This window comes from Clytia hemisphaerica, unplaced genomic scaffold, assembly GCF_902728285.1.
Source record: "Clytia hemisphaerica strain Z4C2 unplaced genomic scaffold, Clytia hemisphaerica genome assembly, whole genome shotgun sequence".
NCBI classification, from domain to species: Eukaryota; Metazoa; Cnidaria; class Hydrozoa; order Leptothecata; family Clytiidae; genus Clytia; species Clytia hemisphaerica.
In genome coordinates this window covers 1,038,056-1,065,624 of record NW_027104530.1, presented here as the reverse complement: position 1 = coordinate 1,065,624, position 27,569 = coordinate 1,038,056, and the positions used below count along the sequence as shown (strand labels likewise).

Below are 27,569 nucleotides of genomic sequence, written 5' to 3'. Positions count from 1 at the left end.
TTGTTTTTACTTAAAACTGTTTGTGGGACTTTTGACTCACCTACTTTTTAAATTTGTGGTGTTTGTATGATTAAACCAAACAGGAAATTCACATTTAAAAAAAACAGGAAATTTATTTTCTCAGCAGCAACTTATGCCCTCTTGTGACCAAATGTTTTTCCTTTTTTGAGTTTGACAGACCAGGACAGACTTTAAGTTTTGCAAAAAGCATTTTCACACAAGATTCAACCAAGTCACATTTTTAAAATTCTAGATGATTGTTGGATCAGTTGCAAAAGCAAAAGTTTATTCTGATTCAAGTAAATTTTTATCTGCCAACACTGATTTCCTACTCCAGCGTTGTTTGTTGAAAACAAACCAACACCTATGTTTATCGTTCATATTTTTTTACAGTTAATAAACTTGTCTAGACACCTTCTCAGAAACTCTTTTCATCAAAATCAATAAGGATTTAAAACAACTCTTTTTGGATATTTATATCCTGTTATTTTGCCAGGTCAAATGATATCATAACACTGAGAAACTTTATTCCTTGAAAACACAAGTGTCTTATTACATAAAATGCCACATGACTAAAATCTTTAAGAAAAATAGCTCACTTTTTATAAAACTAAATTCACCCTCAAGTACTTAGAAACTTGATAATATATATTCTGCAGGGTTGAACTAAATTCTGAAGCTCAGCTCTTGTCATCAACATTTTTCTAACTTCCCGGACCGCTAACCCCATTTAACTTTTTTTTTGAACTTGATGTTCTGATTACAAGCTCTCCCCATTGACCTCTTTCAGCTATACTGATACTGTCAGATGATATTCACCTCAAATTGTTTTTGAACCCTGTCTCATTCAATTTCAAATTAACTTTTGACTCGGCCAAGAATTGATCAAATATTCATTTTTTTCTTGTGCTTTATTTCAGCAAAATATAAATAAAAGAGAGATGTAATAAATTCTAAACTAATGACACTGGATCAAGTCTATACTCCATCATGATGCAACAATATATGGATAATGATATTGAAGATATTGTTGATGAGATCACCAACGAGAAATTCATCACATTCTGTGGTATAGATGGATGTAATGAAACTATTCTAGATGCTGTTCGAGAACTTGTCAAAAGTAGCGTGGAACGTTTGGTATGGACTGAAAAGAAGAGTAGAGATGAAGTCATTTCAATGGAATCACCTAAATTAGAGGCTATGTTCCGAAATGAGAAAAGAACCTATGAGTCAATGTCTACTCGAGCATATGAGAGACTGGTATTGATTTTAATATTTTTGATTTTTTTTGTTTTTAATTCTGAATGAGTGCGTGATGATTATAACATGATAATTATTCATAACATTTTATCCGATCTTTTCTTAAACATTTTGACACCTTTTGTTTGTGATAAAAAATCTAAAATTGATAAATTTTTTATTGAAATAATATGTAAGTACCTAAAATCGGCCCCTTCGTTTACCATGGTTTGCCATTATTAGTTGTCCAAGTCTGCTATATGACTGTAAAAACATCCAAATTTCATATTAATTGTCATTGAAACCTGTATTCGGTTAATATTCACTTTTTTCTCCAATGATAGAGAAACAGTAGGCAACAACCAAATATACAATCTTCGTGGAGCAATTCAAGCACCTCAAACAATCACCAACAGGTCTCCTGCAGCCAACAACAAACGGTATATTTTAGTATTCATGATATGCACCACTGGAGAGTCTTCTGAGAACTTTCAAAATTTTCCACCCAATACGTCACTTAAACAATAGAAAACCAATAAAGTAAACCAATGAGCGAGGTAAGCGTTTTTATGGCAGGGGACTACCACTGTCAACCTCGTGTGTTTTCTTAATAAATAATTCATTATAATTATTTTTTTTAAATAAAAAATCAAGACGAAAGTGCTCGGTACCAAGTCAGACTTAACTGATGATAGTTTTCAACATTTTGTCCCCCAAGTTGTTGTTGGTTGACTCCAGATGTGATTTAAAAGATCAGTTGGATCTTTTTGCCACTAATTTTTACCCTATCCTACTAAAAATTGTATTTAGCAGATTGTATATAATCACTACAGATAAAGATTAAATTGAAACATTTAAAGGACTCACTGCACATTATCTGGTCTTATCAAAATGCAATCTATTTTATCAGGTACAGACAGAAAAAGATGTCCCCAAGGTTACACAGATACAATCATTCGTACAGAAGCCAATCCATACATTAGTACAGCCAAATACTACCAAAGCAGCAAACACAACAACAACGACTGCCTCCAAAAGCAAAGTCATTGATTCTTCTTCAAAATTAGATATAGAAATATCTTATTACGAGCAAGAGTAAGTTATCAGTCACTGATTTACCTATAATAAAGTGTTAAAATTTTAAGGAATGGTTGCATTAAACAATTCTTCTTAAGCATATCTAAGGCAATTACAGGCAATTATAACCCGAAGTCCACTTAAAAAGATTTTTGATAGATTTGATGGTGCGATTAAGTGGCTCGGTAGTATATGTTAGTGCTTAGATGGACTGACGACTGTAAAACAGTCCACCAGATCTGGCCAGATTGTAGTTGTTTTTTGAAGATAAAAATAGGATGAAGCAACGTTTTTATTTAATGTTTAAAGACTCAATTATACTCCTGCTTTACTTCTAGGGTGACTTCCCAAATGATTCTTGATTGCTCTCAAGGGAATACTTTCTTTAAAAATCTGCATTGCTTGATTTACCTTTCAGCGTTGATGTTTGGTCACGTGTAAAAGGTCTGGAGATTCGCGGTCAGACTTACAAAGTGTCGAGCAATGGGTCTTGTCCAACCTGTGGCCACAAATCCAACATTTTTGTCATCCTCGACCAGTAAGTATAATTAGTATATTAAGCTGGGTTGTTTACAAAATATAGCTATCGTCAACCGTAACTCAAAATAGGATTTGGTTTTACCCAGGGCGACTTTTCTTTTTGCCTTGTAACTCCGGGAAACTCTAATTCTATTTATACTAATAGCTTTTGGTGCATGGGTACATTATAGGTATTAAATAACACAATGTACTCAATCAAAGAATGAGAGAATCCGCATAACGAATCTTTATTTTTATCAAATTAGGGTATTTTTTTTATTCAGGTATTTATTTAGCCAAATATTTACAACAGTAATTTTTGCTATAAAATATTGACAATAAGACGGTTTCAATATCACGTTGCAGTCTGGTTATTATGAGAAAAATATAAAATGAACAATTTAGAAATAGGAATTAAGAGCTTTAAATGAATAAATTTTAGTTGTCTGGGTCTTGGACTTTTAGTCGAATTTATTTTTTAAGGATATTATTACGGATTTACCAATACCGCCGAAAAATAGGTCCTTTGAGATTAATTTTAATATTTATTGGTTTATGTAGAGTGTTAGATTTGAAGATTTGTATTTTTCTGATAAAGTAAAAGTTACGGTAAGTGAATTTTCAACAAAATGTGTTTGAAACGATGACCTTGAGTGTAATGTTCATCTGGATCCATGACTCGACGTGACAAACACAATTGCTGTCATGTCTACTCACAAATCATTGTATGATCTTTTTGTAAAGCAAGGCAAACAGGTGAGGCTCTACTATTTGACAAAATATCCGGGTGAAAATATTATATATTATTGCTATAGAATAGTTCGTTATTTACGGCTTTTTAGCTCATGTTTTCGTTCCTTTTAACTAGCCTCTAATTATTTTTCGTCTTATTCTCTTTTAGCCTGTTTCCCGCTGGAGATATGCCAGAACTACTGAATACATTGCTGAGTCAAGGAAAGGCTGTCCTATGGTCAAGCAAACAAAACATGAATTGCAAGGTTCGCATAGAAGAGTTTTTTATCTTATAGAACCCTTTTTTAGTTAAAATTATGAACTTTTTATTAAAATTTGTTAAAATTATTTAAATTTATTGTGTATTTTTGTATGTGTGTCTTTGTTTGTCTATGTGGCGTATTCCGTTATATTATATCATTTTTAATTACTTGGTTACAGTAAGTCGAGTATTGTTACATACAACAATTGGGTTATGGCCTTTTTAAAACTAACAGCGGTAATTTTGGCTCCTTTTTTATTTTGGTAGGTATATCTTTATCATTTTACTTTTAGTAACTTTTATTTACTATTTAGCATAATTTGAACTATATGTACAGCATTTTCTAAAAAAACCTTTTTTTTTCTTCATCGATTTCCGTCTAGGATCCGCCCACTTTCTTATGTAGTGGAAATTGTCCTTTTACGAACATCAAGAAATGTGGATTCAATTTGGATTGGAAGCAAACAGACCTGGAAAGAATTTTTTCAAAAAGTCGGGGAGCTCAAGAGGTAGAACATCAATCTTCCTTTTAATTTCTTGTCTTTTACTTTTTTTAAATACACTACATTTCTCTTTCCTTTTTTTTTTGATACATTCTCAATCCTGTCTTGATTTCTAGCGTAGCAATATTTTGACGACAGTATCTTTCTTTTTCTTTTCTAGGATGACCATGGTAAGGGAATACAAAGATTAAAAAAAAGAAGAAGATAATTACCAATATCTTACTTTACTGTGATGCTGCTCAATAGATATTCTGAAAATACATTTTTGTCAAAAATATATTTGGTTTTTGGTCTTGTGTTATAACAAAAATAAATCTCGCGTAAAACGAAGAAACATTCTCACGAAGAGAATGGATGACAAGTCAATTTTCATAGATTGAAGTACAGTTGACTCTCGCTAATTCGAATTGGAACTCTCTCATTTGTTCGAATTACAGAGACATTCGAATTTAAAAAATATTTAAAGAGGGTTTCTCCTTGACGGGGATTGTGAATAAGTTCGAATTATAAGGAGATTCGAGTGTTAGAAATTCGAATAAGAGAGAGTCTGCTGTATTACAGAAATCTAATCCACGTCAAAAGTTTGATAAGGTAGAATTTTTGATTTATCTAATTGTTTGTGTTGTAGAGAGCGACGTTCCTTCAGACGAAAGCCATGATGGCGACCACCACCGCAACCAATCAGACGGAGATTTTGACCACGATCGAGAAGATGGAAGCAGTGTAGATGACGAGGAAGAATATGATGAAGGGCATGTTGATATCGAGTTCTATCGCAAGGTTGTCTCTTGGTTTGTCCTTGATGATTATGTTGATGAGAATGACTCTTTGATACCAGGTACTACTGTAGTAATTCACACAATAGAATGTTTCCAGGCTTAAATGGAAAATTTTTTATAAACGATTATTTTGATGATGATTCCACAAACTTATTGCGGTCTTAATTTCAAGGCCGTAATAAATAAGGTATCAGCTAGACGATGTTATCGTCCGTTACAGTGATAGTAAAGGCGGGAAAAAATGGCGGTATGGCGTTATGGCGGTATACGGAAAAAAATCGGCGGGAGAGTTAATAAGTCGAGACTATAATATGGTTCTGTATATAAGAAATTTAGTGTCATTTTAAATCTGCCTTGGTTTTTATACTACTGATTGGTATTTTCCCATTAAACTTTATAATTTCTTGGGATTTCTTAACATGGATGATTCTCCTTTCATCCTCTTTTCTTTTTCAATGTCTCAAAAACTTTTTGGGTAGAAAGAAATTCAAGCTCAAATCAAAGCAAGATCGACATACTGCAAAAGCTATTTACAATTTACAAGCTGGAACTTTTTTACTTCCCCTGCAAATATTATCATGAGATTTTCATCCACTATGTTTTTTATCAACATAAAAGTCGCAAATTGCAACAGATTGCAAGCATTTATACTTCCAATAATTTTTATGTTTGCTTTTGTCTTTGAGCAATGGTGGCGGGGTAAGATACTAGAACTTTCTATTTTCTTAAAATGGACTTTTTTATATAAAAGGAATAGAAATAAGGATTATAATCATCAGGCAAAAAATAACAAACCAACAAACTTATATGATTTCATGTTTTTAAGGAATCTTATAAAGCTTAGCTAGATATTCTTGTTGCAAAGAAATTACAAACTCTTAAAAAAAATGACTGTTGATAAAAATTAGTTATTCTTAGAAAAGAAAGTGTAGTTCCAAGAAAATATAAAGGGAATAAAAGGGAGAGGGTATCCAAAAAGAAAGATATTATTTCTTGGAATCTCAGTTTCTCTCTCCCGCCTATTTTTATTTTGTTTTGATTTTTTTCGAATACCGAACACGGCTGGCCTCGCATACTGACACTCAAATTCATACGATTTTGGCTGTTTTTGTATTTTGCGCCAAAATCGTATAGTCTAAGACTGGCAACTCTACCGACTGTAAACTCTTTTCGGCAAAAAAACCCGTTTGCGAACTTTCTTCGGCTTTGGGCTTTTTTCTTTGATAGTGATTCGAGATAACATAGTCTAGGTATCAGCAGGAGGCATTTCAAAGTCAAAGTAAGTGACCTCTATAACCAATGCACCGCGAACCCTGGGTCTTTACTGCTTCTTCTGGGTTGTTTCGGTACTGTACGGCTTCAGAAATTTTCACATTTGCTTTTTCTTTTAGACGAAGAGAAAGACATGATTCGCACTATGTTAGCTTTAGAACAAGCTCGAAACGATTTTATTGATGGCAAAATGAAAGTACGCCTACCAACTCCTGATCCACCCGCGGTAGAAGAATCGAATGACGTCATCTTAATCTCGTCCCCAGAGCACCAAGATGAAGATTCGAATGGTATACCTTCGAAGTCGAATTCGAACGGAAGTTCGCCTCGAAGTAAACAAACCGAACATGGTTTTGACAACGAGAAAGCAAAGAAAGTGCCAGAAAAAGAAAAGGTATGTTTTAAGTTTATTAGACGAGATCAAATTGATTTATTGTTCTACGGGCCCGACCTACCCTGTACTTTCCAAAATCGATTGAATAATAAGATAAGATTGAAGTTGCAAAGTTTCAGGGATAGACTTGATAAGTTTTTTTGCTGATATCTTTAACTGAACCTGTTGAAAATTGTGAATTCAGTCTTCCCGTAGAACAATAAATTAAATTTGTCTCGCCTTATTTGACTTTGGTCATTCATCACACCCCCTTTTGTTCTGAATGAAGCACTGAGCTTTGTATTTAACCTTGAGGAAGTTTCTCGATCAGACATTTTTTTTGGTACCCTACTAGTGGTAGCACTACTCAATTGCGGTGTATATGCATCGAGAGCGCTAGCGACTATACTTTGGATGATGTAGTGCCGTTGGATGTTAATATTTAACAATGCAATGGTTTCTTTGCGTGTACCAATTTCAAAAGAGCGCCGATCAAAGTAACAAACACCTCACTAAAAACCGGGATTTTTCATCTTGTTTCTTAGTGAGTTCCACTTTGACGATTTTTGAAAAATAGAAGCCTTTCAAGTGTTTTGATGCAAATTCGAGTTTTCCCTACTGCAAGGGCTTCAAAAGTTTAAAGTGACTTCAAGAAATCGAATGTTTGGAGCCCGAAAACCTGGGCTCAAAACATTCGAAAAAGTCGCAAAGTGGAATAGACGTTTATGTTCAAAAGCTCATTTAATATTCATCCCAAATTTGAATGAAAAAGATTAAGACTGTGCGCCGAAGTAGGCATATTCTCTTACGGAGCCATGACCTGTATATTGAATCCGTGTCATTCGCGGAGAATCAGAATCTACTCGGAGATTGTTCTGCTTAAAATTTGTTTGGAACATTGCCAAATCGCCTGAAAAAACAAATTGGTTTGTATGACCGAATACTATATAAAAATACTGACCTATTTTACTGTGTTGCACGGGTTATAAACGACATCAATCTACTTTTTCATATTTTAGTACGACCTTGAAGATTTTCCGGTGTCCACGAACGGTGCTTGTCCGTATTGCCACTCTAACAACGTCGTCTACATCATTCTCAAGGAGAGCGAAAACGAAAAACGACAGTTACCTGATTTGTTGGTCCGGTTGGTGGGTGATGGGAAAGCGGAGGTTAACGTCAAAGGTATAGAGATTTTTTTTCAGTTTGGTTTGTCACGTAACTTTTTAAACTTTTTGAGGGGCGACGGTCATGGTGCCATGGCGCCAGCACCTGAAGTTTCCGGTTCTAATCGACATTCTTTCCAATGAACACTGGGCATCCACGTGAAATATTGACTCTATCTACCAATTTCCACTGTTATGAGAGATAACATTTGATTTTCGCAAAGCAATCGCCTTTCCGAATTCGAATAATTTCTATCATATTTTTATCATTGTGCTTACCTGAAAGGTCCTCAATCTTGGACGGATTATGAAGCTAAAGGCTTGGGGACACGAGAAGATTTTTTCGCGTTGGTGCAATACAACATGCTCCATCCCCGGGTCCATCCCACTGATCTGAAACGTTTTCTCGTGTCTCCACCCCATTTTTCTTTCTACCAATAAAAGTTAAATCTCACTTTAGTCCCAGGGACAAAATCAGCATGTCTTTTGGGTATTTCCCTCACTTTTTGTCCCACGAAACAAAAAAAGAAATCATAGGACACACACTTTTTTCTTGTGTTGGTGGGATGGAGCATGAAAAAAACTTCTCGTGTCCCCAAGCCTTAAGACATGTTCATTGCCAAGAGTTCTTATTTATGCCTGGCGAATTTCGCCGGTCAAAGGCACGAAAAGAATTACAATTCGCCGTTCGAAAAGTTCGGTTCGCTGTCTCAAGTACATATTTACGCTAATCAATACACTGCGCTTGCTAAGAATTCACCGGCATTCTAGAAATCGCCAGAGTTAAATTTTCATCCTCCAGCCTACCAAAAACAAAGCAAAACTCCTAAAATACAAGCGTTTTGATTGACAATGGTCAAACTACTAAAAAAAGCGATATTTTATATTTCACATGTGCAAAAGATGACCGACGGCGTTTCTTTCGGGGGACTGGGTAAGCGACGGGAGAAAAATCAGAATTGCCTTGGAAGTCAAAATACTAGTAAGGGAAGAATGCAAAAAATAAACTAGATGTTTTCAGATGTTCCCAAAAAGTAACCAAACTAAATCTGATGGAAATACAGTTGACGCTCTCTAATTCGATCTTCAAGGGGAATTTGATTTTCATCGAATAAGGGAGCTTATCGAATAAAGGAACGTCGTTTTTATATGAGTTTCTTGCTGACGGGGACTTTAAATTTCATCGAATAAGGGAGCCTATCGAATGGTTTAACGTCGAATTAGAGAGCGTCAACTGTATAAGAAAAATTCGAAACATTTCCTTTTCCTCGCTGTATCCGTCATACTATAAAGTTCTTACGTATGCTTGTCAAGGATATTCTCAATATAACAATTAATGTCGCGTGTGTTAATCAGAAAATGAGTGATTTGTGGAAAAGCTCTTTCCCGATTCTCCTAGCCCGGGGTCCACTTAAAGCTTTTTTATAGACTGGATGGCGCGATTAAGTGGCCCGGTAGTATATGGTAATATGCTTTTGCTTAGGCGGACTGTTAAACAGTCAATTGGCTCATTATTTTTTTCTGATTTTTCGCACAAAGATGTGTAACTATAAACCCTCGAATGTGACGGAGCCCGATTTTCGAAAGAAAAATTTGGGGGGCAAATTTGGATCAAAAAACGGCTAAAAACGGGTTTTTTGGACTTTGTGAAAAATCGGATCATTAATTTTTTCTGATTTTTTGCATGAAGGTTTTTGCATGAAGGTAGGGTACCATCATAGGTAAAAGATGGCTCAAGCAGATTTTTGCGAAAGAATTTTGTTGGCTCAAAAAAACGCATGTTTATCTATAAGAATCACTATTAATAAGCAAACGTCAATGTTCTTAGTCAAATTACTCTTTTTTGCTCATGAGGGCTTACTTTTGAAGAATATGTGTGTTTAGATGAAATTTTGGTTGCTTGGCGTGTTTTTATAGAAAAACTGGCCAAATTCGATATTTTTTCATAAGCACATTATCAATTACTTAGGTATTAGCTTTTCTCGAGATTGGCTCTTTCATTCTTTATGATTTTTTGCACAAAGATGCATAACTATAAACCCTCGAATGTGACGGAGCTCGATTTTCGGAGGTAAAAAAATTTGGGTAAATTTCAGCTAAAAAACGGCTAAAAGATTTTTTGCATAAAAGCAGGTAAAAGATGGCTCAAGCAGATTTTTGTTAAAAAATAATTTTTCATCTCAAAAAAACGGATCTTTATCTATAAGAATCACTATTAATAAGCATACATCAATATTCTTGGCCAAATTACTAAATTTTTTAATGAGATGTTTTTTTGTTCACGAAGTCTTGAATATGAAAGAATGTTTCAAGAGCATGAAATTTTGGTTTCTAATCGCACATTTAGTTTTTTTATTTGGCATGCCCTCAAAAGAGCAATTCGTTTTTCCGTAATTTTTAAACAAATGCGGCGCCAATGTTTACAACTTCTAATGTTTTTTCTTACATTTTTTGTCGAATTTAATTGCTCGAATTTATTTTGTGAGAAAGAAATCATAATTGTGTTACTTTCTTAATTTTTTTTTCCTAACTTAGTGAAAGCTCGGGACTTTTGCGATTAGAATCACATAATATCATTCGTTGCACTCGTATTTTTTTGTTTCGAATGTCGTCCTTTTGGACTCGGAATTAATAAAAAAAAATCGCATTAATTCGAATTCACTCGTATCAATTATATACTAAACGTTTTTTTTGATAAGAAACAAACTACTAACTTTAATAGATCGTCACTAATTGTGTTCTGAATGATTGTTTAATGGTCACGCTCACATCAATTATATATGTGTTAAATGCATAACCAGGTAGGTCCATAAAAGTATCACTTGTTTTCATAAGAAAGCGGCCATATTAGAGTCCGCGAAGCCTTAAAATGTTTTTAAACTTGTTCTTAACATTTTGGCCATCGAAGCCTTATGTTCTGTTATAGTTTGTTTTTATAAAAAACCTTTACTTACTTTTTGTTTACCTTTGGTATCTGTTTATTAACCACAGGTGATGACGAATGGCCATCCTTCCAATGTCGGAATTGCACTTACGGCTTCAACTTGGACTGGAACAAAACCAACTTAGAGAAAATTTTCTATCCTACACATCATGACAAATCAAAATCTACTTGGAGCAGACCATTAGCTAATTCAACAGTGACGAGTACGACGTCCTTGACCCTAAACCGGCCTATCGGAGTCGGACAACATCCTATGGCACCCGGCATTCCAAGGTTAGAAAAAGTCATTTTGTTTTTAACTCGTTCCAGAATTAAGTGATCATTTTTCTGACATTATTGTATGCCAAATACTATGAGATCAATCTTTTTGGACCTACCTCGGAGGTCCTATAAATTAACCGATGTCCGTCCGTTCGTTCGTTCGTCTGTTCGTTCGTCCGTCTGTTACCAGCTTTTCTCAGGATTGGCTCATTAGTTTTTTCTGATTTTTGGCACAACGATGCAAAATGGCAATGCCCAAAATGTGACGGAGCCCGATTTTCGAAAAAAAATCATTTCCGGCCGAAAATGCCGGAAATATGCCGGAAAAACCGGTTTTTTGGCATTTTCTCAAGATTTCATCATTAGTTTTTTCTGATTTTTTGCACAAAGATGCGTATTAACAATGCCCAAAAACATGGCCGAGTCAGATTTTTGAGAAAAATTTTTTTTTGGCCGAAAATGCCGGAAATATGCCGGAAATCGCCGTTTTTCTGGATTTTCATTGAACTTTTTTTCCTTATAATTGGTTGTTTTTTTTTTTTCATTCAAAAACATTATTAATAGCAATGCCCACCATCAAGCATGTTTTAATTTTCAATAAAATAGATTTTTGAAGCCGGAACTTTCTAAAAATCACCGGAACAGCCGATTTTCGCCGGAAAAACGGTATTTCTTGAATTTCTTGAGCTGTACTTTATATTTTTTTTCATGAAATTTTGCACACTGATGCAAAATGTCAATACCTAAATTGTGACGGAGCCCGATTTTCGAAAAACATCTTTTTCCGGCCGAAAATGGCGGAAATATGCCGGAAAAACTGGTTTTTCGGCATTTTCTCGAGATTTCATCATTAGTTTTTTCTGATTTTTTGCTCAAAGATGCGTATTAACAATGCCCAAAACATGGCCTAGTCCGATTTTTGAGAAAAATTTTTTTCCGGCCGGAAATGCCGGAAATATGCCGGAAATCGCCTTTTTCTGGATTTTCATTGAACTTTTTCCTTATAATTGTTGTTGTTTTTTTTTTTCATTCAAAACATTATTAATAGCAATGCCCACCATCCAAGCATGTTTTAATTTTCAATAAAAATAGATTTTTGAAGCCGGAACTTTCTAAAAATCACCGGAACAAGCCCGATTTTTGTTTCCGGAAAAACGGTATTTCTGGTTTCTGAATTTTTTGAGCTGTACTTTATATTTTTTCATTAAATTTTGCACACTGATGGAAAATGTCAATACCTAAATTATGACGAAGCCTGATTTTCGAAAAAAATTCATTTCCGGCCGGCGAAAATGCCGGAAATATGCCGGAAAAAAATGTTTTTTTTGGCATTTTCTCTCGAGATTTTCTCTCATTAGTTTTTTCTGATTTTTTTGCTCAAAGAATCGTATTAACAATGCCCAAAACATGACCTAGTCCGACTCTTTAGTTTACTTATATTTCTATGCTTTTCACACAAAAACATTATTCATAACAATGCTCATTATCAAGCATGATTCAATTGTCAATAAAACTGATTTTTGCGACCAGAACTTCCTATTTATTATTTCCCTACAACCCTTCCCTCTCCCCCCATCAACAATCAATGATGAATTTATTGTGTTGTGTATTTTCGCTAAACGCTATATTTTCTGACTGATTTTTTTCCATTTTTCTTTTCGCATTGCTATCTAACTTTAATCATCAGGTAGGTCCATTCAGCATATTGCTTGTTTTTTTTCGTGCTACATAACTAAATGTATTCATCCGTTTTTAGCTGCTATGTTATCTATTAGCTCTATGTCGTTGACCAACATAGTTTGGGGTTAGGTTCTTTTACTTTATGTGGCGCTAGCACGAAAAAGGTCCAGGACCGAACCAAAATTATAATGAAGAGAGAAAAAAAGCTACCTGTCAATAACGTTTTGGCAAAAGTGTCTTCTCAAAGTTTAAGATGGCAACTCGTTTTCTCAAAAATTTCTGTATTCGTTTTTCAGCGCAATGGCTTCACAGCAGCATGTACCACACCTTTCGACTCTACCTCGGGTCCCCTTTCCTCAACCTTTCATACCGCCTCTCATGTGGGGTCCAATGATCCCACCACCAATGCCCTTCCCTGGTATGATACCACATCCTCTACCGATGCAGCCTGCTCCTATGTATCCTATGGCCAGCGTCTCTCAACAACCAGTAAGGAGTGTGATACCTCAGGGTGCAGTACCTGTCCCTTCGTCACAGGTATTGTTTCCATATTGTTTTGTTACGTTTTTTTTATTTAAATAATCTTGAAAAATCCATTTTAAAGATTTCATCTTGGATATAACGGATTGAATTCCTACATTAATCATCAATTTATTCATGGCATGGACATAATATCACATTTTAAAAAAACCTATAGAAAAGTTTCCTTGCCAGGTTACACATATGAGAATCTAAACTTTTCATATTGTGTATTTTTAAATGGGCAAATCCAGAAAAAAGAATTTACTCTGTGGTGAGGCGAATATTTTTGAAAGGTCAAACCTCACTCTGGATTATTTTTTGCCGGAGAATTAGAGTCCCTCCTGTTTTTTTGGACGCTTTGGTTTTTCACGAAATTTCACTGACCCTGATCTTCCAGATTCTTGAGTGCACCCCTTTACGGAAAATAATGAGCTCCTCAACATGGGAGAAGATTTTCATTTTTGAATAGTCCAATGTGATTCGTATATCTGCTTTCTCTTAGGTGCCGATCACAGTCGCCTCCCAACTTCTTGCAGCCGCGCAAAAGGCTAAAGAGAGTCAACCAGCGCCAACACCTCAGCAGCCCCTTTCACAGGTTAGATTTCCACATTTGTAAGGTCTTCTTTTAAAGAAAATATGACAGAGACAGTAATTAGAGCAGGTGAATTCTTTATTGTAACGTCGGAAAAGCCCTTGGTTTAAGCAAAGTTAAAACAAGACAAAACTGAATCCGAAAATTGATTTTGCTATGGATCAGTGTGGAGTCAGATCATAAACAACAACAAGACGACTTAAAGTCGAAAATTTCGCACAATACTTGAACATCAACGACGAAGACGCGTGAAACGTGACTCCTGCAGACTCCTTACACAAAATATACACAATGTATTGTACACACAGGTCATAGATGTCATAGATACCCTGTTTTTTTTTATGAAAAATCTCAATCCGTTAAAAAAAAGATTCCTTAAAAAATGCGACTAAAGAATTCTATTCTATAAAGCGTAAACAAAATCTTTCAATTCAGAATAATTCAGAGAACTGCAATATACTTGAGAAAAATAATTTAAATTTTTTTTGAAAACGAAGAAGAAAAAATGAACTTTTCATTCTTTGATGCCAGAAACCTCATTTTGTGCTTTGAAGGAACTTGTGATAAAGACCCCTTTCACTTGCGCAAAGTTTATATCAACTTCCTTATAAACAGTAGAATTTATCTAAAATTGAGAAAAATGGCTAGTCAGAAAAATCTGTTGTATACTATCTTCGCCATCTTCGTCATCGAAAAATAAAAATTTGCCAAAATTCAAAAAATTTTGGTTTTTTGGAAAGAATACCTTCCAGTCAACAAAAAATATTATTACGAAAAAGTCTGAAAATCCTTTTTAAGAAGTCTATGAGCAAAAATTGATATTTTTAAATTTTGCCTGTAATGTGCTTGGGCACGCTTGGGCAAGCTCCAACCTTCGACAGGCAAAAAATGAAATTGTCAATTTTGACCAATAGACTTTTTTTAACGAATTTTCAAACGTTTTCGTAATAATATTTTATGTTCACTGGAGGGTCTTCTTTTCAAAAAAACAAAAATTTTTGAATTTTGGCAAATTTTGATTTTTCGATGACGTCATCATTTTATGACGTCATTTTGCCTTGTTTCCTTTATATCTCCTAATATATTCATTTTCAGATATAGGTTGTGACCTTTTTCTTCATCAGTTTTTCTACTAATGGTTCAAAATGAAAATCCTAATTAGCAAAAGGTGTATCAAGATCGGTGAAGTTTGATTAGTTTGATTTATTACCTTGTTGCCCATTCCTTTTACATTCCGACAGCTTATTAGCAGACGTCCATGCTAAAGCTTAAAGTGCGTGCCAATATCTATCATCCCATCGGGGAGGAAAAGCTGGAACTTTTACTAACCAAACTCATCGAACACCAATCAAACTTCATTAGATAAAAAAATGTCATCATTAACGAGGGACCGCTGTACATTGTGCGGTGGTGTACGGTTGGGCTGGATCTAAATGTCCTTTGTACGACGGTGAAAATAGGTTAATTTGGAATCTGCTGTATTATCTGTACACCCCACCTTTCCCACCGCAAATCACCGTACAATGACAATGTACGACAGTGTCTAGGCAGGGTCGTTTTGATTATACAAAATGATTGCTGAATTTCAATTGACATGATTTCTAAGAAATACCGTGAGATCGGGTAACTTGCATGCATAAGCCCTCAAATGAATGACCCATTTGGTCATTAAAATACAAAGTTAAATCAAAACAAAAATGGTAGGCTAGAGCTGCAAGCAGAGCTGCGTAGTTCATTTGTTTTGAAATTTTGCTGCTTTGATTGGTCAGTCATTTGATGGCTGTGCAAGTTACCCTCTACTGATGCAAGTTACCCGACTTCACGGTACTTGCTAAAACTGACTGTTTGTCACAACTGGTTTCACTATTAACACATAACTATCTGGTGAAAAAAGGAAAAAATATTATACCTGTGCTGTTTGTAGTTTTGGTGAAGAAGAGAAGAAAGGGTTAATAATGTTGTTGTTTGTTGTGGAAAATTAACTCTTTTTGTACTACTTACTGAGCATGATCAATTTATTGGTGCATTCACTAACTACACAAACAAAAAATACTTAGTAGTAAACAAATATTAAACCTCTTTAAACACTCTACAAAAGACCAGAAAATATGATAAAAATTTGTACAGCAGCAGCAAGTTTCAAAAGCATGTCTGATGTGCAATCAAGCAGTCATTAAAAAGTTCTCACGATGAATGTTTACAAAGGCTTGGTTACACTTCTTGCACTAGCGTATTTTATTTATTGAGAAAAGCCCTGTTTTTTATCACTTTTTATCTTTGTGAGTGAGTCCACCTTTAGAATATTTGCCGTAGTACGCCCGCAGCCATACGCCCACGCCATAATTTGCGCCCCAAAAAATGTCTCGCCAGACACGCGGAAGGCTATTGTAATACTTTCGCTAAGCGAAATTAATAATTTCATTTTTTTGAAAAACTAATATTTCGCCTCACAACAAAAGCATCGTTAGAGTGATAGTAATACTGTTAATTTTAATCAAAAATCAACTAGCGGGACAAATTCAAGTCTCTAGAGGCTTTCATTTTAATATCTCTGCCATCTTAAAAAGTCCAAACACATAAACTCGCTATTTAACTGACCCTGTTCGCACTAAGTTCTTGTATTATTTTCGAAAAGTACTGGGCGGTGTTTTAAAAGCTGTGTAGTAATCTAAAGAAAAAAACAAGCAATCAAAATTACCACGATTACCTCATTTTACTTTATAGCCTACCAACGTTGCTAGTGCTAACATTTCGGAAGACGAAAAAATCAAAGCAGTTATGGCGCAACAGGCAACTGTTTCCGGAATCGACCCTGCACAGTAAGACAATGCTCACACGTCTCTGTTTGTCAGGTGGCTCCTTAACGAAATACATATGGAGCGTCCGTAACATGAACCTTTTTTACTCTAATGTCCCCTTAACTCGAAAGAATTTGCTGGTCCCTTCTATAACTCGAACAAATTTGTGTTCCCGTACGTTTTCGAGTTATAAAAACTCGACTGTACATATATTTTGTATTAAACATGAAAAACCCTTGCTGAACTTTTGATGGGTCTGAAAGAAGGATAGCTTCATGTGGAGCTTTTTCAAATAACACTGGATTGACCTCTGATCGTATCTGGGGCAAAAACCAACCTTGATAAAAATTACTTTGAAAACAAGATTCTTGTAGGCTCAAACATCTGGGAAGGAACAGAATATATTTGACAAATTCCCGTTTTAGGTATGAGAAAGCGAAAGTCCCTCATCCCATGTATGTTTGCTACCGATGTGGAGGGAAAGGACATTTTGTTCGACAGTGCCCAACTCACGAGGTAAGAAATATTTTTCCCTGACTGTAGACTGGAGTTGTTTACAAAGCAACACATTGTTACAAAACTGACCATGCCCCAATGCCCTTGGTCAAGTACTTGACAGTCGTGCTTCTCATTCACTTTGTCTATATCATTAATGATAACCTTTGTCAAACTTATTGTCGTCGCCAGCTGTGGCAATATTTCTTTAGCCATGGCTCAATGTTCTATGTCATAGTTCTGGTGGATACACGTTTTTTTTTTTTAAAGAAACATGAGGCTCAGAATGCCTAAAAACTAAGAATCATCTAAGAAACATGCTGAGGCTGAGAATGAGAAAATAACATTTTTTAATTCGGTTTTTCTTAAGAACCTTCCAATCCAGCCTTCCATGAGGCTGATTATGTCAAAAAGTTTAGAAACATGTAAGAAACATTTAAGGCTCAAAAGGCCGATTTCTTAAGAAACATTGAGGCTGCTTGGTAAAACTAGTTTCTTAAAAAAAAAACGTGTAGATTAGTCAGAAGTTTACATTTTGTTTATGGCAAATGTAAGAAAAAACGCTATGGTCAGAGACCCCTTAATACAGCCTATGAGCATATGAGCTATTAACCGGTCATTATTGTATTTTATATAATTGCTTTTTTATAACTTGATTGTTCTTCCACTCTTCGCAGGTACCTATCACGGTCGCTTCGAAATTTTTGGCTGTTGCACAAAAAAAGCAAGCACTGGTTACTCAGGCTGTCGCCGGAGCTAAACAGAAAGCACAAGAACTGCAAGAGAAGCATCAACAAACAGTTTCTCACACTTCTACACCAGGTTACTTCTCTCAAAGGACCTGGGACCCGCCTCCTCCACCTCCCCCGCCTGAGGCGGGATCGGAATCAAAGACATTGTCAACAACGGATGTTAGCAAGGTTAGTCAAATCAACAAGGTTTGATTAATATTTCGCCCTTGCAACCTCCAGCGAATATTTGTTTGGTATAGACCTTTTCATAAATAAATTAATCACCATAGTAATTGTTTGAATACGAGGCAAGTGAAGTTCATGACGTAATTTATGGAAAGGTCTATTGCTTTCATAGAGAGTTTGTATAGGGTGAACACAGCCATCATTAGTAATCGGTCTTTATTGCTTTTTATTTTAATTGTTTTTTATAACTTGATTGTCCTTCCCCTCTTCACAGGTACCTGCCACAGTTGCATCGGAACATATAGTATCTCACACTTCTACGCCAGGCTACTACTCACAAAGGACCTGGGACCCGCCCCCTCCGCCAACAACGGATGTTGACAAGGTTAGTCGGATTAAGTGCAGTGGATTACATCTTTTAAGAAGCATTGTCAAAAAGCCATGTCGAGCCTTGTCTACAAAATTTCAAAAGATTAAATTCACTGCAAAAGATAAATTCAGTTACATTCAACTAGATAGATTATTTTAGAGATCTTTTTTTGATCGGTAATTATAAAATTACAGTCAACTCTCTCTAATTCGAACTTCTATTATTAGAATCCTTCTGTAATTCAAAATTATCATCATTCCCCTTCAAGGAAAAAACTTAGTGAAACATTTTGTATTATTCGAATCTCTCTATAATTCGAACAAATAAGACTCCCCTCTTCGAGTTCGAATTAGAGAGAGTCAACTGTATCAATCAATAAGTTTATGGGAGAGAGAGGGTTGCTGTATTAAATAAAAAATGAAAAAATCTTCATAACAATCTTCTAGGCAAACGATGTAACGATTGATCTTACCAAAGACGACAAAGTCGGGAATGCGGAAGAAAAGACAGCAACCATCGACTTAACAAACGAAGCTGAAAGTCATCCAATAGAAGACGACGTCAAAACAGATCAATCTGCTGACTGTGTAAACCAACCTTTAGCAGGAGAAAGGAATAATAGCTTACCAGTTAAAGAGAACAATAAGGCTTTGACAGACTTAGAACAAAATCCTAACGGATCTGATAAAGATACCTTAATGGAAGATTTAACAGTAAACGATGAAAGGGAAGATCTTTCAAAAACAAACTATAGAAAACGTGCATTGGAAAAAGAAGAAAATAACGAAGATAATGACGTCATCAAATTACCGAAAATTGAAAAAGAAGATGACGTAAACATTGTAGAGCATTCATTGGCACTCTCAACTGAACAACAAACATTGATTTCAAACTATAACAAGCGAAAAGCAACGCCCACTCTTGATCCACTTCAAAATTTAGAACATCTTTTAGATGATGCTTCATCGGAGATTTCATTAAGTCCGGGTGATTTAGTACATGGTACTGGAACCAATATATCGAAAGTATTGGCCGCTGAGCCGACATCAGGGTCCACATCACCGTTTACTGATTCGCTTTTCAATATGGTAACCGAAGATGTGGTGAAAGAGATCGAAAACGATGTTGATATTTCGAAAGTGAAATTAGAAAATGTAGACTCTGTTCCGATAAAGAAATCAAGAAATGAGGCTAAAGATGTCGCTGGAAAGGATTTAAAAACCTCAAAACTTAAAACTGAAAATATAGATTTTGTTCCTAAAAAGGAGCCTCAAAGTGAGGCTATGGTTGCCAAGCAACAGAAACAACAACCGAAAAAGGTTGTTTATGTTTCTCTGGAAGATGATGAGAGCTCTAGCCTGGATGAAAAGGAAAGCGACGAAGAAAATATTACGATTGGCAAAGAAAAGGAAGATGTCGTAAAAGAAGCGCTGCAACGCACTACGCGTAAAAGTGCGGCGAGAGCAGCAAAACGATTAAATGTTTCAAACTTTTTCTGAAAATTGAACTCGTGATTTTGTTAAGGATAAGAGGAGACGTAAAATGGATGAAAGATATTTTCTTATTGTGATTTTTGTATTATGGACTTTAACTCTCACATGGGGTCGATGCAATCGCCAAGCAACAAGCACATCTTCATTTCCATAAAGAAGTTCTTTGAATTGACGAATTTCATCTGAGATTTCTCCAAACTACTTTTCGATCTTCATAACATCAAATTTGAAATTTCGAGTATGATTACTTCTCTATATGATAAGATTTACTTAAACCTAAATCTGTTAGCTGTATAAAGATGCATTTTTTCTTACATGAGGCAAGGACACTTGTATAGCGTAGCTATACAAGTGTCCTTGCATGAGGCGGTAAGATTATAAGCCGTTTTTTAGTTTTATATTTTCTTCAAATTCTGTAGGTTTCTTTTCTTTAAGAAAAGTTTTTTCTTTTACTCGAGGGTCTCCTCATTTATTGGATTCGTTATAAAGTTCATTATGTATCGGTTGATGTCCAGAAATGTCAGATTTCAGGTAGGGTTTCCGTTAGGGATAATTTCTTGTTTGAATATTTGACCATGTGATCAGTTTCAGTAGTGGATGTCCTTTTGGCATTGTCATTATAGAGATTTTAGACTTTTTTTTAATGTTAGCAAACGGACTAAAGTCCGTCTCACAAGTATGTAGACACTACCTTCTTGACAATTTCTCAGCATGTTTCATGCTGTGTTAGAAAGCTATACACCTTAGTCAAAATTATTTCCAAGGAGAATAATCTAAAATATTTTTGAAAGGTTGAAAAATGTAGAAGAAAAATGAAGATGAAAAAACAAAGTCTTTTCCTATTGGTTAAAAAATCATAACATGAGATGCTTTGAAATTATTCGAGCCTTGCTGATTTTAGATATGTGACCAGATTTTACGTATCTTTGTTAAATGAAAAGTTTCAAGTGGGGCTAAAACGGCTAACAATTACCAAAAACTGCAAAAATGATCTGTACATTATTTTATAAGCAGCTCTAATTTTCAGGTCAGGGCTGGGGTTGCTTAGCATTCTAGCTCATTTTCTGGAGATTTGCTTATTATAATTTGATATTTATGCTTATTGGGTCACGGGCTATTGTTTGGCATGCTCACAGATATCTGTAAAGCCCGAAGGGCTAGATAGGCAACTTTAAGTTTTCTCCAGCAAAAAAAAGTGAAGCAAAAAATTTGACTTTTTAAATTTCGTGCCGATGGATGGGATCTAGCATTTTAATTGTTTTCGGAGCGTGAGATCAAAAAAAGTAGGCGGCAAACGCTATTTCACATCTCTCAAACCGGTGAAATTGCATATTTTAGTCACGTGACTTTGGTAGGAAATCCTTCCAAACCTGGGCTTCACCTTTCGATAAAAGCCGCGGATCTAGCCCTTCGGGCTTTACAGATCTGTGGGCATGCTTTTACTTGACGAGATAGTAAAACAAATTTAACTAATTTCAGGGCTCGAGCCTTAGCAACTTGGTTGCTTATATTTATAAAAAAATGTGTACTTTACAGTGCTTTAACTTATTATTTAAGAAAAATCTTTTAACGTAGCATAAATGGGTTATGAAAAATTGTCGAGCACACATTGTGTCCACATACTTAGAAATTATAAATTTCAATCTACATTCTTTTATAGCAAAATATGTAATAATGTAATCTTGCAACAATACTCCGAATAATTCAATATATCGAAGCAGTACCAATTTTGAAATGTAAGTCGAGATATGAAACCGAAGCTGAAAAGACCTGACTTTGACTTTGACTCAAAGAGAAGACTTTCTTTCTAGTTGAAATAACTAAAAGAAAAAGCTAAAGGTAAAATAAGATAAGTTTTGGGTGATCCATGGTTTATTTTTGTTTTTTGTTCTCTCTTTTTAAAGCGTCGAGTTTAAAAAATCTTTGGTGGTGGTCAGGAGTTAAAGTCTTAAGTCTGAGACTCGGTATATTGGCAAATTCAAAACGCGTATACACACGTCTGTCGAGTTTGAAGGGTTAAAAAAGAGTTAAAAAAAATCTTTCCTTTAGCCTTAAGGTTTTTTTCTTTTCTTCCGAAGCTTTTATTTCTTTGAGAAAGTTTTTCATTCTGACATGTGTAGTTGATAAAGCGAACAGTTTAACCGACTGTTTACTAAGTGACCGGTTAAAATAGAGTCTTTTCCAAGTAAAACCTTTCAAGCTCCCTTGGAAAGTTGATGTTGTAGATGTTGTAAAGTGTAAAAAAATCTCCCACGTGTTTCAAAAAACTTATAAATACGGATTTCTTAATGTAATTTTTTTATATGAGAGTTAGATGATTGGGGAAGGCTGAATTTAAATTTTGTAAGATCACAACTTTTTCGAATAAATTTGTCTGAAAGGCCAAATTGATGAGAAAATTTTCCTGTGAAAACCTCTTAAATTCTATACTTTAATCGTAGAAATTTTAGCGAGACTAATTTTAGCGTATATTAGTGAGTCAGGAAAATCTTAATTTTTTTTGGATTTATTTCAGCGAATCACGATTTCAAAAAATTTCGCGTGGATAAATTTTAGCGAATACTCGTATTACATTAGTGACTGAATTCGTTTTCTAGCATTTCTTTGCACTTAAACCCTTCCTATTGATAAAAATGTATCAAGGCAATATAACCAGAAATTTGGCGTGGATAAATTTTAGCGATCTTTCGTTTTGGCGTGTTTTAGCGAAAATAGGGAAAACTCGCTAAAACGCTAAAATTAGTCTCGCTAAAATTTCTACGATTAAAGTATTCATGGAAAAAATATGTTTTGTCAAAGATGGACTTTACAATACTTTGTTTGATATATATTATGTAGGTCTCAGGATAAAAAATGTGAACCCTTTAAAACGTGAAAAATCAAAAACTTATGGAGGAAAATGACCTTAAGAAATAGAACATCTTGAAAATTCTGTTTGATAAAAAAGACAATAAAAATGATTCCCTAGTGTAAGATTGATCTTCTCTCGTTTTTGGCGAATTTTGTATGTTTCTTCTAGCTCTATTCATTGTCTTTTTAATTCTTTTTTCGATTTATGATTGACATACGATTTTTATCTCGGTCCGTTATAATAAGTGAAGAATTTTTGCTTATGATATTTTCCAAAATATTGAGAGAGAAATCTTTTTATATTTTATCAGCTGAAAAATTGAAAATATTTCTTTTATTTGTTACGTAAGCCTTATAGAAATCTCTATGATGCCCTCAAAATAAACTTAATTTTGACATTTCATTCATCGATTTTTGATTTTCTTAAAATCTTTTTTCCAGTTCAGATTTTTAATAACCCTTAACAAAAAACAATTTCTTGATTCTGTCATGTATTTTCCCCCTTGTTTGAGGTTACTTTAGCTTAAAGGAGGAAATTTTAGCGGGAATTTTATTTGACGGACGGCCTAAAAAGTATTTTGGCGGGAATTTAATTTGGCGGATGGCTGTAAAAAATCAATTTGGCGCGATTTGTAGTTTTGCAAGATATTTTTTGGATAAAAACCATTATCGCAAATAAGCATAAAAATTGTTATAAGTCCTGAAAAAGCACAAATTTTGGCATCCACTTGGTTTGGTAGATTTTCCGCAAAATCTGCAAAGTTTTCTCTTTATAAGGCATTCACAGTATACGTACGTCTAGCCTATGTACATCTCAAATGTGATTCTTTATTTTGTTGGTATTGTCACAGTTATAGCAAGCACTATTACGTATTTTTCCATCCTGTAAAAAATTTGTTAAAAACCTGAGAAAAATTCAGAACAACCTGGTATCCCAGCCTGAAACGCAACGTCGTTTATCTAATGTTCATAACGTCCATCTAAAAGGTACCACTGTATTTCTTTTTCTTTACTTTCAGTTATCACAATCGAAATCAAAAGTATAATACAAGGAACTGATGTTTTTAACTCTATGACGCAATGAAAACCAATCTAACCTCTTCCAGAAAGTTTCTCATGGCAGAGCCGCCTCATAGATTTATTTCAACCAAACAAACACCCTTTCAACGTATTGAAAATGGAATCCTACCCAATAAAACAGGGCGGAGGGTGGATTTATCGAGCCAAAACATTACTCAAATAGTTCTTCCTTGCATTTTAATAATATTGGTGTTCTTACTGTTTTACTGGATAAAGCTCGGCATTGCGTCATGGTTTAAACAAAAATGCCGGTTACCGGACTACTCCAACGTACAAGACAATATGGTAGACCTTAATAATATATCATGTGGCGAAGTAATCGGTCACGGTAGTTTTGGAACCGTGATTAAAGGTAAATATGATGAACTGGATGTTGCTTTGAAAATCACGTGTTTTGAAAAATATAAACGATGGTTGAATGAGAAATCGATTTTAATGGAGAATAATGATGACTCGAATGTTATTAAACTCATCGATTATGGCGTTAAACTTATGCAAAATGGAGAAACTTATTTGTGTTTAGTTTTGGAATACGCCGATCTGGATTGCCTTCGTAGTCATTTACAACAAAATTCTATCAATTTACAGCAATGTTTACATTTAGTTTTCACCCTAACTTCTGCAGTACGTTATATACATTCTGATCGCAGTGGAATGGGGTGTAAGAAATTACCAGTTGTCCATCAGGATATTAAAAGTGCAAATGTTTTGCTATCGAGCGTGAAAGGTTGTATTTTGGGGGATTTTGGTTTGGCATGCCAACTTGGTGATTTTCCGATATATGAGAAATGCCAAGTATGATCTATCTTTAAGATTGACTTATTTTCATATTTTTTTCACCCTTTTGGTAAAGGTTCTTCAGTACAGCAATCCTCTGGGATAAATTTTCGCGGGAATAGAATTTTGCAGATGACACTATTAAAGACAATGCTTCTTTTGATACCAATTTACATTTTAAAAGTAGTTATTTGAAATTTGTGTTGAGTTTTGTTTAAAAATATCTCGCGGATAACCCCTTTCCAATATTTCCGTTGAGAGTTAATTTCGCGGCTGACACCCAAATCCAAATTGAAATTGCTGAATGAAAGGGAGTCATGTTTTTCTAAGGTTTATGAAATTTCTATCCTTTGACTTTTTTTTTAGGTTGGCACACCTCGTTACATGTCACCCGAGAAATTGAAAGGAAACAGTCTAGATGTAGAGTTACTATTGAAAAGTGATATTTATGCACTGGCTCTTGTTTTTTATGAAATTTTATCACGATGCTACTTGGTAGATTCTCAAGGTATAATACACCCCCTTCTCACAGACCTGGTACCTTTTTCAACCAGTGGGAATAAAAATAACGGACCAAAACTCGGTTGTGGGGATGGATATTTTCATATTTCTTATGACTAGGGATTGAAATTTTTTTGTTTTCAAGTCAGAAAATTCAGTGGGGATGGGAAAAATAGCATAATAGTTTGCAGTGAGGATTGGTTTATATGATTATTTTTAATGGGGACAAAATTTGGAGAATAATTTTCCACCGGGGACGATATTTTGGAGAATTTTTCCAGTGGGTCTGTGAGAAGAGGATGTTAAAATATATGCTTACCTTACCTTGAAGGAACTTATTTGACGAGGGACAAAAATCGCTTAAAATTAAGCTTGGCGAAAACTTATAGCGAGTAACTTATTTTCTTTTTAAATTTTGGCGTGAACTAATTTCGGCGAATGTCAGAGTAAATCAGTTTTACTGCTCAAAAATTAGCACTTTGCCAAAAATTAGGGTTAAATTCCCCCCGCACTCGATTTTTAAACGACGGCATGTGCCACCATAAATTTGGCTTTTAAAATCGGACCCTTTGCAGTTTGATTGCATATCTTATTTTGCTAAAGCAATCCAAAAACGAGCCTAATAATAAATCAAAATGAGTGGGAGTCAAAACTCGATACATCAGATTTTTACTGTCAGACTTAAGGATTCAGCAGTCCAAAAGAACATCATAGCAGTGTATCCAGTTAAAAGAAGACCCTTGTAGTGCATTCTATCAAAAGTACACCCTTACGGTACATTTCGAGGGTCTCGAAAAACCTTTTAGATTATAAATTCATTCCGGATTAAATTCATGAAATTATAAACAAGTAATTGGCGAGGCACTTAAAATTTTAATTTTTGCAAGAGATGACTTTTTTTTCAGGACAACTCTATCTACCTGGGTTATATAAGACACCATTCAGCGATTGGGTTGGTAGTAATCCTACCATAGAAACGATGCAAGAAATTGTCCTCGTCAAAAACGTCCGACCAAAAGTCAAACAATGGTGGAGAGAAAATCAGGTAGGGTATTATAATGATACTTTAGAATTTTCTGACTTGATATCCCTTCTCACAGACCCACCGGGAACCCTTCCCACTGAAGAAATTGGCAAAAATATCGTCCCAGTGGAAAATTATACTCTATTCCCCCCCCCCCCCCCCGCTGAAAATAACCAGATAAGAAAATCCTTACTGAAAAACATTGTGCTAGTTTTTGAATCCCTACTGAATTTTCTGGCTAGAAAACAATGGAATTCAAGTCCCAAGCCATAAAAACATCGGAATAGCAATCCCCATCGAGTTTTGGCGCCGTCTACATAGTACGTACGCACTAAAATGTCGAAAATCGGAATCGGTTGAAGAAAATTTCGAAATTCATGTCTGGTTCGGACCTTTATTTCATACATGAAACTCAATGTTTATTAAGAGACTTTTTCTTTTCCTTGATGCGTATAAGAAGCGTAAAAATCGACAAAAAAGGACTATGAAAAAATTTTCTCTGTGTACGTACATTTTTCTTTGACCACCCCCCTCACCCCGTACGCAAGCATACGCTTTTGAGAATACTCCCCCTCCCTCCCCCTTTAGTGCGTACGTACTATGTGGACGGCCCCTTTGGTCATCTATTATACCCCATTAGCTGCTAAACTCCCACCGGGTCTGTGAGAAAGGGTGTGACTTGGTAAGACCCCTGTATCCGGGAGCCATTGAAAACATATATTCATATATTCCCATGCTTTTTATGGCTGGGGATTTCAATTCCATTATTTTCAAGTCAGAATATTCAGTGGGGATGGGAAGAATAGCAGAATATTTTGCAGTGAGGATTGTCTATCTGATTTTTTTACAGCGTGGACAAATATCAGAGTATAATTTTTCACTGGGGACGATATTTTGGCCAATTTTTTAGTTTGTCTGTGAGAAGTGGTGTATGCTGTATGTATGTAATATGAGCGGCTCTCCTCAGTTACTTAGGAAACATTATTTCATAATATTGTCATAGTAGCTAGATATCTGATTTGATGATACGGTAGTAAATCATTTCGATTTGTGTTTGTAGATATTGTGTTGTATATTGAACATTGTTGAGAAATGCTGGTCGACCGATCCTGACCAACGATTAGATGCATCGTCTATCTTCCGTCGCATCAGAAACATTTATTCACAGCTAAAGTTCGAAAATCAACTCTGTTAGGGAGCAGAATTTTGCCATTTTTGACATTTCTACGACCCTGTGAGAGCCTTATTCAATTTTCAACTCAAATTTTCGAACTTTGGTCCAAATTGCGATAAGTTATGAACTTGTGAGAAAAATGTGCGTTATCGTAATCATAAAACAG

At 35.1% G+C, this 27,569-nt stretch overlaps 2 protein-coding genes across 2 annotated transcripts; both read left to right on the top strand.

Moving 5' to 3' along the window:
• Nucleotides 1-926: 926 nt before the first annotated feature.
• On the top strand, nucleotides 927-20,449 carry LOC136822260 (uncharacterized). Its single transcript, XM_067078499.1, has 19 exons — nucleotides 927-1,263; nucleotides 1,587-1,682; nucleotides 2,153-2,337; nucleotides 2,738-2,857; nucleotides 3,740-3,836; nucleotides 4,216-4,341; nucleotides 4,496-4,505; nucleotides 4,964-5,173; nucleotides 6,506-6,780; nucleotides 7,779-7,944; nucleotides 10,917-11,142; nucleotides 13,107-13,347; nucleotides 13,835-13,927; nucleotides 16,649-16,743; nucleotides 17,148-17,238; nucleotides 17,895-18,137; nucleotides 18,409-18,519; nucleotides 18,951-20,317; nucleotides 20,364-20,449. Exons 1-18 carry the CDS (start codon nucleotides 991-993, stop codon nucleotides 20,001-20,003), a joined length of 3,711 nt encoding a protein of 1,236 aa, XP_066934600.1. The 5' UTR covers nucleotides 927-990; the 3' UTR covers nucleotides 20,004-20,317; nucleotides 20,364-20,449.
• Nucleotides 20,450-23,870: 3,421 nt separating this feature from the next.
• On the top strand, nucleotides 23,871-27,424 carry LOC136822287 (activin receptor type-2B-like). The gene is made up of 4 exons (XM_067078527.1): nucleotides 23,871-24,722; nucleotides 25,071-25,212; nucleotides 26,111-26,250; nucleotides 27,290-27,424. Exons 1-4 carry the CDS (start codon nucleotides 23,928-23,930, stop codon nucleotides 27,422-27,424), a joined length of 1,212 nt encoding a protein of 403 aa, XP_066934628.1. The 5' UTR covers nucleotides 23,871-23,927.
• The last annotated feature ends 145 nt before the right edge of the window (nucleotides 27,425-27,569 follow it).